This window comes from Galleria mellonella, unplaced genomic scaffold (assembly GCF_026898425.1).
Source record: "Galleria mellonella isolate WM207_F2 unplaced genomic scaffold, CSIRO_AGI_GalMel_v1 utg139, whole genome shotgun sequence".
NCBI classification, from domain to species: Eukaryota; Metazoa; Arthropoda; class Insecta; order Lepidoptera; family Pyralidae; genus Galleria; species Galleria mellonella.
The window spans coordinates 10,874,844-10,889,968 of record NW_026441995.1 but is presented as its reverse complement, the minus strand read 5'-3'; the positions used below and the strand labels follow the sequence as shown (position 1 = coordinate 10,889,968).

General features: G+C 34.1%; 1 protein-coding gene across 1 annotated transcript in view; it reads left to right on the top strand.

Annotated features, from left to right (window-relative positions):
• LOC113512391 (uncharacterized) overlaps positions 1 to 14,916 on the top strand; it is a 48,653-nt gene extending 33,737 nt beyond the window's left edge. Inside the window, exons 3-5 of the mRNA XM_026896274.3 lie at positions 12,160 to 12,570; positions 13,052 to 13,243; positions 13,604 to 14,916. Coding sequence (XP_026752075.2) covers positions 12,169 to 12,570; positions 13,052 to 13,243; positions 13,604 to 14,659 — 1,650 coding nt within the window. The 5' untranslated portion in view covers positions 12,160 to 12,168 and the 3' untranslated portion in view covers positions 14,660 to 14,916. The remainder of the gene's footprint in view (positions 1 to 12,159; positions 12,571 to 13,051; positions 13,244 to 13,603) is intronic.
• The last annotated feature ends 209 nt before the right edge of the window (positions 14,917 to 15,125 follow it).

Sequence of the window (15,125 nt, the reverse complement as noted above, 5' to 3'; positions counted from 1 at the left end):
TTTACTCACATTTTCAATTCAGAGATGCCCGACTAGTTTCGAACCCAATAGGAGCAATTATTCATAAGCGCGTTTTACAGCTGTGTCGCGAGTAGCGCTTTAAGACCAGTGCGCTGTTTGTTGCAGCGCGCGTGCTACTGGTGGCGGTAAAAAATATCTATTTAATAAGTATAAATAAAAATTATTTCAGTACAATATTTCGCACAACTATGTTCAACTTGGACAATGAATAGCTGACAGATAATATCACAGTTCACTAAATACGGGTATGCTGAAATAATGATGTGTATTGATAATTTATTCTGAATAACCTACAATGTTTTATTACGAACGGAATAAACATAAGCCTTGCGACTTTCTCGTGTACCGCTATCGTCGACATTTTTGCAATTAAAGTAGGTACCAACAAAACAGATACAAATTTTATCATTGATCTGAAACATTGAAAAGAAATAATTATATTCACACATAGTAACTTATTAAGACTTAAATCCGTAAGTAACGTACATGTTATTTATTGACAATAATATAATTGAATGATTACAATGATTTTATTCTAATAATTATATCAATCCCTTCCTGTCTTTATAATAAGATTTGACGCGATTTTCTTAGCCATGTCTCATTTAAATAGGCTGTATTTAAATTTAAAAAATATAGACAATATTTAAAAGCCCTTGAAGGCATTTTTTCGAAATAAATTATGATTAAACTAATAGTTACAGTCATTATTTTAATGACAATAGCAGTATCTATTTTTTATAATCGTTATTAATATTAAGAATGTGAAAATGAGTTAGTTTATTACTTCACAGCACTATTAGGCCTCAAACAATCGTAATAAAATTTGGCTTAAATGTTCTATTTAGGATGAAGATGAACATTTTTATAAACGATCAATCCAAAATATCTAAGTCATGCAGACGAAGTTGCGAGAAAAGGCTAGTTGAAAAATAAAGGCCACCGAATTAACAATCAGTGGAATAGGTACTTTTAGGTGCTTGTTTACATTACACTTTGACTTATACGTATAAACAAGAATAATCTATATTGTTATTGATGTCAAACGATTACATTTACGCACCACTGTTTACGTCGTATCCACTTAAATTGAGCGGGCCGAATATTAAGGGAGATGAATGGGCTATTCTTATAAATAAACATTCGTTCCGTGCCGGGTGTCTTCAATGCGTGTCAGAATATAGTACGTACAAAACGATTAGCTCCGTCTGTTCTTAAACATTGACGAGATGCATTTGTTCTCTAACATTCTGTTAACAGTAATAGGGCCATGGTTGAATTTTTCAACGACTTTTAAAAAGGAGGTGATTCTCAATTCTCTTGTACGTTTTGTGTCTGTTTGTGATATCTTTACTAATTCTGAACCTATTTTAATAATTCTCACAATGAATAGGATTTATTCCTTTGTTGGTCCTAAGGTTTGATCCAGCCTCCATTTTAATAGCATCGTCGTATAAAACTTATAAGGTCTTATGAGATGGTAATGGCTAGTATAGCCATATTATCTGTGGCCATGGTGAGGAAAAATTCCCTTAGATTGTATCAATATAATTATTGACTTATTTATTACTGTGTTTCGGTTTGAAGGGTGGGATATGGCGTGAATTTAAAGGGTACAGAGAAATAACATCTGAGTCCTCAGGAATGGCAACTCATGGGGGGTATCATGGGCGAAACAGTATACTCTGTTATGTCCATGGTACTGCTCATGTCTATAGGCGACGATTACCACTTTCCATCAGATGGGCCGTCAACTTGTTTGCCATTCTCAGTTGTATAAAAAAAAATCATATCACATTTTTATTAAGTTAATTTTAATAATTACACGAATGAAGTAGCATATCAGAACCAATAGAGTACTATCATACCCTCCATATGCCCGTGTGGTCCCGGCATAGAATAGGTCACCCTTTCTTTTTCCGTAGGTAGTTGTGGTAGGTGGTTTCATAAGAGGCAACTAAGGGAGGGCGAAAGATGGATAGCAGCGTCCCTCTTAAAACATCTCTAAAGTCTAAATGGGGTTGCCAATCCGCCTGCCAAGCGGAGGCTCCCTCAAGGGGAGGCTTATGTTCAGCAGGGGATGATTAAGGGATATGATGATGTTGATGATACCCTCCATATGTACTCGGTTTTTACTATATATGTAACAAATTATGAGTTTTTTCATCCTTTTATAAAAACTGCAATGGGGGTTAATACATAAGAACAACACAATCTTATAAAAAGCATATAAAATGGGCACAACTAAAAATACTTACAATTTTATATCGACCTTGTCGCAGTTACCGAAAAGTGAACATACTACGATAGTGAAATTGTCGCGACACACGCGGTTTGTCTGCTCAGTCAGTAGGTCGGCCGCTCTCAGACAACCGGCATACTTGCCCACCGATGAAAAACCTGTGCACCTGCAAAGGCCCAATGCATGGAAGCTGTCACGTACGCGCCTACACAGTAACTAATTTATACTCGCATAGATACAGCTTTCAAAATCTCGCCTGTATTACTGATATAGGTAAACACAACTAGGTACTTGGAAGTACTAAAATATACAGCCGATTTCACATTTTAATGTTATCTACGTCTCAATACTGAAAATCTTTGAATATGTCTATTATACACTACTAGTCTAATGGTTTATAAAAGTATACCTACTAGTTGACCTGGTTTGCCCTTTGCCGTCACCTACCGGAACCATGATATTGAAATCACTTATCAATATAAAGATGGGGATGATTGGAACTAATAGCCCCATTGCAAGCAGTATTTGTGTACTATCGGTTCGACCTCCATGCGGTTCCCCCTGGAAAGCATTGTGATTTATTCCTTATGCTTAGCTCATTGGTGAAAGCAGGTCAGTTACATGCTTTAATCCTCACCTATCATCCCTCACTAGGTGGATCCTAGGGTGTATAGTTAACGCAGAAGGAATTACCATGTCATTATTAAAAATATCTCTCATGTTGGAACAAACAATACACATTTACAAAACTTCATTAAAACCGGTTGAACAGATTCGAAGATTAGTGTGAACGAACATCATGTCTTGGGATTTTTATATATTTAAATATACCGACTTATATACTATATAAAACAAATAATAAAGTTAATACTTTAGCTGCTTTAGCTAGACGGTCACACATAAGGCATATACCTGACTAGACAGAGTTTCAGAAATGAAAACCCTTCACAACTGGTTTTTGAGTCGCTTATAAATTACATGATCACAAAACAAAAGTTCGTTGATTCATATTAATGTAATCATGTATGATATTTTTTATAACATCATTAATGTTTCAAGTAATTTTTGGTTAAAGGCCTCAAATTACCAATTAGTATTTAATAGAAACTGAATACATAAAATACTTAAAAGAATATTGTTAATTATACGTAAACATGTTTTAATAGGTACCTACCTAAATCCATTACTTATCAACATAACCTTATTTAAGGGGCGTGTACACCTAAGGGACCTGTCATGAAGATATAGCTAGCTATAGGTAACAGTTTTTTTTACAATATACATTTTTCCATATATTTTAATAAATTTATTTGGAGGTTGTTTGCCCATTGTTTATACTACTATAGTTGTTTGAAACTGTTCTACCTACAATATTATTTTAGTAATGGGTACTTATTAACCTATCGGTGTTGATCGTTAAGGTAATGTTTTTAAAATCAAAGTCTTGTAATAAAATCCTCATTTTGATAGTTTAATTATGCCTATTATTAAATAATCGTATTCTGGAAAAAAAAATAAAAAAAGTTATGTAATAACATAAAAAAATATACAAAATTATAATAAGGTTAAACAACAATATATGACACGATATAGTGGAACGTTTGATTTATAACTGTTAATATGGTAATCTGAAATGTCCTTCTCCAAAACTATTCTTTTCTAAATTTACGAATAAAGATTATTTTCTTCATAAAATTGGAGAAATTTAGTTATTTAACTAGTTTATGTACGTTTTTATTTAATTGGTGAAAATAAAATATTAATTCACTGGCAAGGCATCAGTGACGGATGATAGATGAGGATAAAGCAGATCAGTTGACCTCATGAAGAATTCAACAATTATCGTTGGTTTCTAGAGGGCACCACATAAAAGTCAACCTGATATATTGCTATATATATATATATATATATATATATATATATATATATATATATATATATATATTATATATATATATATATATATATATATATATATATATATATATATATATATATATATATATATATATATATATATATATATATATATATATATATATATATATATATATATATATATATATATATATATATATATATATATATATATATATATATATATATATATATATATATATATATATATATATATATATATATATATATATATATATATATATATTGCTAACAATGGGAGAGTCAGATCCCATAGCTAACAATCCCTTTTCCTCTAGTTTATGTATACAATTATTAAGACATTTTAAAAAGAAATTTACGGAAAAATATTTCAGAATTGCCATAATCGTCAAGACCTAAGGGTGTAGTCATGATTCGACGGAACCGGAACCGGAGCATATACATGAATCCAGTTATGAAAGTAATTGAAGAAATATATATTAAGAATGCATTTTTTTAATGGGTGATAATGCAATGGTAACCCCACTCGCGTTATCAGTATACACCGGCGGGGCACCAGTGAAGGTTGATAAGTGAGGATGAAGCAGTTCAGTTAGCCCACCGTGACGAATTCAACAATAATTGTTCACGATGGTTTCCAGGGGGAACCACGTGGAGGTCGACCTAATAGGGCATATTGCTAGCAATGGGGCCGTCAAGCTCCATTGCTAACAGTCCCTTTCCCACCTGTAACGATGTATTAGACACTCAATCCTCTCTGCCCATGCTATATGAGACTTAGCATTATATACATTTCTATAACAGTCAAATCAAACCAACAGAAATAAAATTATAAAATTGTAAATAAATCGTAAGGATTTATATATATAATAGTCAATCGTAAAGATTAAAGTAAGTTTGTTTCTTTGTTACCTTTTAGCACTTTAATGGCTTAACCAAACACTATAAAATTTGGTATACCTACATGTATTTATTTGCGATACAAGATGAATAAGAATATAAGCTACATTTTATTCCAATGAACATCGGGTCTACCATGACATGAAATTCCGAAATTTCGGACTCAATTTCGTGTTTTTGTTTATACCAAAATCGGACCAATAAATGGAGTTTAACATTTCTTTCGTCATACATTCTATCATAAAAGTCATGTATTATGTAATTCTAACATCAAATTTCTGTTTCGTTTGACTCCGAAATTTCAGAAAACATTTCATGGTAGGTCCTCAGGTCCCGATCACGCGGTCTAAATCGCATGAAAAAGCCAATTTCAAATATTTTATAGGTATACCCAAAGAATATATAAATGTAGCTTTTTAACAACATATTTAATATAAGTAGGTACCTATAACTATTTCGTTGCATTCCGCCGGTCTTGTAGCTGCAGTAACAAGCAGCCGTATCTAAATGTCTTTGTTTATGGTTGTCACGGTCATTAAAGCTCATGGGAAAGACAATTCTCATTAGTATTTGTAGGTAGAACCATGAGTTCAGCCCAGCTCCGCTGACGAATTAACACCGGACTCGATTTAACGGTGATTTTAACGTGTTCGACTTTTTTTAAACAAAAATGCACGAATTACCTTTTAAAATCGTGTAGTAAGCGTCTTGTTAGGTACTCAAGTGTCTATTTAAATACAATTATCTGTATACATACACACAATGTATTATTAGATACTTAGGTATATTTTTTATACATATGATTTTGCGTGCATGCCTATAAAACCAGAAAAGAAAATCGTTTAATAAGAAATTAATAACACTATAATAGTCACAAATTATTACTGACGAAAGTAAGCAACGTAAAACATACGAAGCATATAAATATAGAGTTCCTTGTTTCTGTTCGTGTTAAACTTTATATAGAACAGTAGAACTTTCTCAGCTACCGTTCCCCTCTATAATAAAAAATACATTTAAAAAATAGGTCGACAGCTAGCGTGTCGCGTCAATATTGCCATCCTGTCGTCGAAACGAGTCACCGGCAGTTACCTAATATGCAAATTTGTCCAACATCGTGCGCGTCCAGTTAGCACCGACCACTTTCTCGAGGCAAGCCATCAATGCCATTACCATACAATGAACATTAATGGCTATCAACAATACACGTGGCGATTACCACGTTTTACCTGTTGTGCGGCGATTAAGCCATTTCACAGTGAATTTGATGATAGTGTTTCATATTTAAATTATTATCATCTATAAGGTGAGTTTGGTCAATTACATACCTGTCACAGGGTTTAAAAAATATGGATAAAAGAGAAAAAATTAATAAGGATTACATAATTTATGAAGGATATATTTTTTTAAATAACATTACCTAATTTAAATAAACATGCATACTAAGAATATATGTGCACATGTAAGTAATTTACATATTTACAATTCTTACACGTTGAAACTATTCATAATTTTAACCCTGTTAAGCTTTAACTGTTAGCAAAGCTTGAATTGACAAGTTTTTTAACAAATTTAAAAAACATTTTTGAAAATCAAACTCGTTGAGTTGTATACACATAAATATTGTACCTACATGCTTAAGTAATTAAAATGCCGTTTCATTATCTTAACGTCCAAGTAGAGATTTAACTCCATAATCGATAACAGCACACGTTCTTAGAAATACTCCACTCGAGTTCTGACTACTTGTGACTGTAAAGCTATTTGTGTGCAACCCTGCGTCGGCGCACCTCTATTCCGCAGTCAATATCGTCTCGCTCCCGCATACATGTCAAGGTAGGGTTCAACATTCGAGGATTTAGCACGCGCCGATAATAACACATACATATTGAACACACGTGTTTCTGTTTTGTGTAAACAGAATGATCTCATTAGGTCAAATGCAGTCTCTAATAGGATGTATGCACTTTGATCATATACATCTTTCTCTATTATCTATTTAGTTGATTAAAGAATTCCAGGGTGTGAATTCCGATCGAATTACAACACTGGGCTAACTTAATCCCGCTTTCTAATCCTTATACACTGTGGTATTCGAATTAAGACCCAATCAAGCACCCATTGAAACACGGTCAATTCCCGCGAGACGCTTCCGCGTGCGCGAGCGCAGAGCGCTACGGTGGCGGCGCCTGATGCGAGATCATTGCCAGATGCCGCTGATAGATCGCGACGGGGTCAACAGCCACTGCCCTTGTTTTGCGCACTAAACGATTTACTCAAGTATAGGTACCTAAAACAAATAGATACTTATCGTAAATGTAGGCTCTTGGGTACATTATTAAATGATAGATTTGTTTTCGTTACACCGCCAAGGCCAAGAATAAAGCAATATGTGTTTACATAAAAGGTTAAACGAATAACAACCATTAATTGCTATTTTCGCAAAAACTTATATTGTACTTTTCTCCAATTTGCAAGGAAACAAATTAATTGAGGAAAGAAAAATTCAATTCATATTTAAAGTTATATTGCCAATTTTTACAGTTAGATAACAACAATTGCCAATTTGCAATGTTTTAGTCAGGTTAAATCTAAATAGATCTTATGATGAACTTATAATGAGCAATGTCCATCATCCTAAAATCATCCTTATAATTATTTTTTATGTATTTGAGCTATTTACTTGAAACTGTATTGTAAAACATTCGCACCCACGCACGACATCTGCTTACCTAATTTTTATTTGCACTAATTTGACTACATATGGATTTTGTGAAAAAACATAATACACACTTTATGATGGCAACCCAAGTTTTCATCATTTTTTTTTTATTTTTTTTATACAACTTAGAATGGCAAACAAGCCGACGGCCCACCTGATGGAAAGTGGTAACCGTCGCCTATAGACATGAGCAGTACCATGGACATAACAGAGTATACTGTTTCGCCCATGATACCCCCCATGCGTTGCCATTCCTGAGGACTCAAATATTATTCCTCTGTACCCAGTAAATTCACACCATATCCTACCCTTCAAACCGAAACACAGCTATGCAAACACAACTGCTTCACGGTTGAAACACGAATGGGACAGAGGTACCCAAGCAATTGACTTTTGTACAAAGTCTCCCTCTGATATTCATCTATCTATCTAACTATCTGGTATCTCATCATTAACTTAAATTAATATAGATATTAAAAAAGATCTGTCCGTTATATTTTTATTTGTATAGCAATTTAACACCGTAATCATCGGGAATAGATAACACTTAAAGGGAATAAGCGTCATAGTATCATTATTTTGTGAGGCCTGTGGTACTGTTTTTATTTATGGGAGATGCCCTTCACTCAGGTGGACCTTGATGGTCCACGTGAAGTCTTTGTCCGCCACGTCTGCCGTTTCAAGTTGCTTTCTTTTACTTATGCACTTCGATTACAAATTTCCATGATAGGTACTGGTTGATTAAATAATGCAATAATATGCTCGTAAACTCTCAGACGTATTAGTGTTTAATAAAAACCTGGCAAAATACCAGCAATATACCAACGCAGTACTATATCCAACCTTTAGTATATACCTACATTTACAAGTCTTTTATTTTTATTTCGTTTTTTAATGGTAGTATTCCTTTTTAAATGAAATGTTAAAAAATTTGTTAGAAAATAAGTAAAAATAAAAAACAATTTAATAACTTCCTTGTTTTGCAACATACTAACGATATTTTATTAACTACAACAAGATCTAATTAAATCCAGATATTATTAGTACCTATGTATTCTATGTCATGTAGCCTGCCTTTGTCTCTGAGGTACAACATGTTACCTAATGCCAATTGAATTGCCTTGGACTTGACATGTTGACTTTATATACTGAAAATCATTATTAATCAATAATACAAGGTACGTAATTGCTTCAAGTAACCCCGCTAAATTAATCCCTCACAGTTAGTGATGCCCTGTCAGCATAAACTAATAACGTAGGTGAAGTCAGCATTCCATTATCATGAATTTGAAAAATTACAATTTTTTTCGTTAATTACCATTCTATTCAGATAGCCAATAAAGTGTAGGTGCAGTTGATTACTGCTCTCATCATAAAAAAAAAATAGTGTGGATCAACTAAGTGTATATAAAATTATTCCAAATTTAAACTGCTGTGATAAAGCTGTACTATAAGGATTCCTTTGCAGCATTCTGCTATGTAACATTAAAATCATGTTTGTATAGAAAAAAAAACATTCTGTGTAACATGGAATATGATAATAATATTAAAAGCATGATGATTAAATCGAAGGTGATTAACGAAATCACAATTATGTCATATCTTGCCTAAAAGTATTAACAAAAAAGATTTTTTTTGCCGACTTAAATAAATCGATAAAATTTACTTCAATATAGAAATTAAACAGTGCCTTTATTTAAACCTGTTTTTCTTATCATTATATTATTAAGTACAATTCCCTCATATTATAATGTATATATAAATCGTTATTCATTATACACACCTCCATGTTCGTGGACGTCCACATTGACGGTGAAAGGAACTCCGAGCCTTGATAAATATATAATAATAAATGGGTAGATACATACACACATACATGTAAACGGTGACAGCTTAGTCGATGGAGTGGTTAACTGCAATCTCAAGATCCCCAGATCGAATCTGATTTACCTCAAAATCTCTTCAATTTGTTTGGTAAATTACTGACATTTTTAGAAGTCATGTCACATTAACAGAATTATTAGTACCTAGTACTGAGTACACAGTATATAATAGTCTACTTATGCAACAGACTCATAGCCCAGATATCGTAGGTTACCGCGGTGATAAATAAACCCAACCCTATCACCGACTCCTTACTAAATAGCAAATTAATTCAGACAAGTAATTACAGTACATTCGGTGCCGGGTTTCAAAGCCCAACCCACTACAATCTCTATCACAGACATGCGACAAGAACCTAACGCACATAAGGAGGGGAGAAAGGGATTGTTATTAATGAAGTCTAACAGCCCCATTGCTAACAGTTTACAATATCAGATCGACCTCCACGCGACTCTCACTGGAAACCATCATGGCTATTCTTATGCAATTCGTCACAATGGGTTAACTGACCTGTTTTCATTCTCACTAGAGATACTCAAGCGTATGCCGATAGCGCAAACGAAGTTACCATTCCAGTCTCACCCATTAAAAAAAACACATTTAAAGACCAACTGGTAACTCAATGCCTTTCTTCGGGTATATCCCGAATTGAAAAATTATATGACAACTCGGAACGCATTATTCAGTTTAGAAATCTAGATATTTCTTGGACAACTTGTAGGAGAGCGTATTGTACGAGTATTGTAATACTAAAATACCGACTACGAGTATAAGAAAGGTGTTCAACTGAGATCTCACTAGTGACATAATAAAGCGTAATTTATGACACAGCGGGCAGTATACACTACCACTAATAGACTAATACTACCTCTAAAACAAGATACGCCCTCTTAAATCTGTAATGGCCATGATGTTCATGTTAATATGCAACGATTACCTAGTGTTGCTGGTTGTTTAATTAGAACCATTCTACTCAAGTTCTCCACCATCAGTGTATGTGCGACTGCCAACACTCGAAGATTGACCACCACTATTACTTCGTCCATGCTATTACTACCAGAAGTTCCACAACCTTCTATATTAGCTATCAATCTCCGACTGCCATTTTGTTCACACACGTTTAGCGATACGTGCTTCCCCTCTAAACGAGACGCCTAGTATTAACTGTTCGGTACCCAAACTGCAATAACCAGCGATTGTTGACATCCGCAGGATAACTGTAAAATGATTACCTAGTACTTTCCATCATATAAACTGACAACTTGTTTGCCATTCCAAGTATTATAAAAGGCATATTAACTTGTATCAACAATTGATAACATCTATAGATACTAGTTACAAACAATTTAGACATTACTTCACCACCAAGCTATAATTTGCATACCTGCATATTTTTTACTCAGTCACTCACTACGTCGCGTACTTATAAATGGAAATTGACGACACAGTATTTGTTTAGAAATTTTTAACAACACTAGAACATAAAAGTATTTGTTTGTGAAAAAAGAAACAAAAGTGCGCATGACATTATCATCATCAGTCGTGTATGTAATTTTGTCTTTCGCTTTCACAAATTTACTTACGAACTTTTATACTCCACTAACTTAATAAGGATTTATTAACATTCCAAACGCATTGTCAATAGGTACATCAGCATCTCGTTCCACTATATCCAATAGAAAAGAGATACAAGCTATGTCATTCAAAAATTTTGACATCCATTATGGACGTTTCAATAATGGGATCGGAATTTGTTCTTAGCTTTGTAGGTACTTATAATTTAATGCACTTTAAAAGTGAAGGCAAATCTCTGATTACTTACTCCATTATTATCGGACTTTCACTTTCTTTAATGATAAAGGGCCTCAAGGTCGAACGTTTCTGGTATTTGGACCATTGCTTTATTATCTTTGAGCTCTTTAATAATTAATCTCTCAAAGTTTATGTCAATTAGACTTTTATACGCATTCATTCTTACATCGATTATTTCGGACAAAAAAAAATTAATTAAAAAATTCTAACATCTATTTAAATAATAAATATCAGGGCGTATCATCAATCAAATAGGATGGTCATCGTTTGTAGTAGGTATTTAGGTGCTCATTGAATACGCAGACCGTCAGTATTCGCGAGCTATTGAACTATGCATAAGGCCGAACCTTGATCTAGTTGACATCACAGCAATATAGTGCATAATCTATCTCCTATCTTATTGAATTAAATCCAAATATGCTGAAGCTTCTTTGTTTTTTTTTTTTTCATGTTCACTTACATTTCCTTACAGATGTTCATTAAATAAAAATACTACAACCAATTTACTTAAGAGTTATGAATAATAAAGGATTTATCAATAATTATGCGAATTGACAAACCTTCAAGATTATGTATGCCTTTCAAGCTTTACCTTAAACATACTACTTAAGTAATTAAAACATTTTACAAGTGTTTGTGTAAAGAAATAATTCTTATGATGGCAATCATATATTTCCAGGTGTTTGCGATGTGGTACACGTGGACGTTATTGCTGGTGTCGTGTGCACTGGTGAAAGCGGACGTCGCGACGGGAGTGGAGACGTCCGAACCGGTGACCACCATCGGTTCCACAACCCTTCAGCCCGCCGAAACCGAATCAACAACTGTCTCAATAATAGAGGAATCCTATGGCACTACAATAGAAAACTTTGATCAAGAAGCAGCAGCGGCGAAACCTGTAACTACTACCCGCCCGCCACCTCTTACCCTCGACCGGCAAGCAGGAGAACTCGCTTGGCGATCTTGGCTTCAAAGTCCTGAGAGCGGAAACCAGAATGCACCGCCAAGGAGAATCATAACCAAATCCTTATTTATCACGCCTCTTGTATGCCCCAAAGGACAACGGCTCGATCGCAATGGTTGTGTTCAGGTAAAGAGTCTTTGACATAATTACAAGAAACTAACGCTGATTACACACTGATTTATTTTACAATAAATCCAATAATTTTTTTTTCTATCCCGGCAGGGAGTTCCTAGACGAAAGTTAAGTCATAGCTGAACTCTTCCGACAATTTGTCGCATGAATTAGGATAAAAGTATCCTGTACATCAGCGATAACAGTATCCTGTCAATCAGTCTAGACTATAATCTAATTGTGTAGCAAATTTTATTCAAATTTATGTAGCAATTTATGCATAAATGTGTACTATAAATGTGTAAATACTTATGAAATGGCAAAAAACTCGCCTACTGATAGAAAGCTGTAACCGTCACCTACCGACATGACTAGGACCTAGCAAGAAATTTTCGAATAGTAATAAACAAAGTAAACATATTGAAAATAAATAATTGGCATATAAAATGGTAACTAATTAGCAACAATCTATTTACATAAATATAATTATTTTCAGGTCATGACCGTAAACAAAGACGAACATGAACGGATTCTTCTCGAACAACTGAACGCACTATTCCCATCAGTTTCTAACGGAGACGTATTATACGACTACGATGATGACGAGCCCGGACCACTGCAACTCTCTATACCCATCGGTTTAGATCCTCAAGCAGCGCCACTACAAAGTCAAGAGCCATCTGCGCAGGTAATTCAACCAAGACGTAATACTCGTATAACAAATTCATGTACTGAATTTCAATATTCAACTTTCATAATATTCCATTGTATACAGTTTCTACTTTGTCTACAATAAAGTAATGGTAGCATTTATAAAAATACACATAATAAAGAGATTACAGACAAGTATAAGAGACCTCGCAAAATTTTATTACTCATATTAGAACTTGTAACGTAATCTTAATACACATACAGCAAATAACACAGTTCTTTAGAAATATTCGAATTGCAAAAATGTCATAATACTTCGTTCTATATGGATTAGAAAACCTTTATAGATTGTTTTATTTAAATTACTTGCATAATAATAATCTTTTTTTTTTCCCAGGCTCAAGATCTTCAACCAAGCTATGTACAAATTGATAAAAAGGATAATACTACCTCCAACGGTGAAGTCAGTATAGAAGCTGAATTAGAACTTTTAAAACTTCAAAATTCTAACAACTCTGCTACAGATGGCACCGACGTATTGAACCATAATGTTATGAATAATTTACTGGCTCTCGCGGATAAACCAAAACGAGACAGTCCCGTTAACAAGTCAACTGTTCCAGCACCCAATGCCACAGACGAAGGACAAAAAGAATTAGTTTACGGACATGTCAATGTAGATCCTGTTCTTTATGGCGCAGAAAATGCAAATCAACACACTATGAATAATGGACAATTGGTAGTATACAATAAAACATCAATAAATATCGACAACATCAACACAAATTCATCAAGCCAAGAGCTCAAGACAGATTTGGAAGGAACTACTAAACTTAACCCAGAGAATGATTACTCGGACATTGGAGAAGCAATTAAACTTATAAGCCGTTATGCTGAAGTAACCACAGATGACAACTTCTCGAAAAATCAAAAAAAATACGCTATAAAAGATGACGGCATACTGGGCACCCGTACAAAACTACAACATCGGCGTAACAGACCGAAACCAGACACCGTGCAAGCACGTGTGCCGCCTGAATTAATTTCCAAAGATAAAATACCTCTTCATGTTGGTTTACCTAAAACTGAATCGTATTACCGTTATCCATGGATAGGCCAACATTCGCCAACTCCACCTCCAGACTATCCATTCCGGCACTTGCAAGATTACTGGCCCGGCCGAACCCAGGTCGGAGGAGTGTATAATATTCACGAGAATCCAAGACGCCATCATCATTCATATCCGCACTACTTTAAACCTCGTGGATACTATGTGGGCAACGGCGCAATCTATAATGGACAAGACAATCGTTCTGGTCCCCTTCAGTTTTATCCCCACATGGTAACCCAACGTCATGCAATTCCAATGCAACCCCGCGTCAATAACCAGGACCTCTACAGCCTCCTCGGTTTGAGGCATTGGTTCAGCAGTGAAGGCACATCAAAAAGATAGCTGTTTTTTTCACAACTAGACAATTCGATGTTACCCGACGACGTATAATGGAAGCTATGGGAAATAATGAATATAGCATGTAAAAGCTTTACAGCTAATTTAGCTTTCAACTAATAGCAATTAGGTTTAGTTTCAAAAATGTATAAGAGCTCTTTGTACTTATTTTTTTATCTAGGTACCTACCTTTCATTTCTGTCCATAGCTTTCAATATATTAGCCTATTTATTTCAAAGCCAAATACTAGAGTCATAATTAAGTTAAACGTTTGTTAACTGTTTTAAGTTCTTGTAAATAATTCTTGTTAATTTTATTTTTCTATATATAGTATTATCGTTGTTTTGTATTATGTTAAATGTAAATTGTTGTATTAAATATCACTAATTTATGTTTATTCGGTGTATATTTTAATATTTTCGTTGTGAATCTGGATGTTGTATGTATTTGATGTTCATTAGCATTTTTAAAA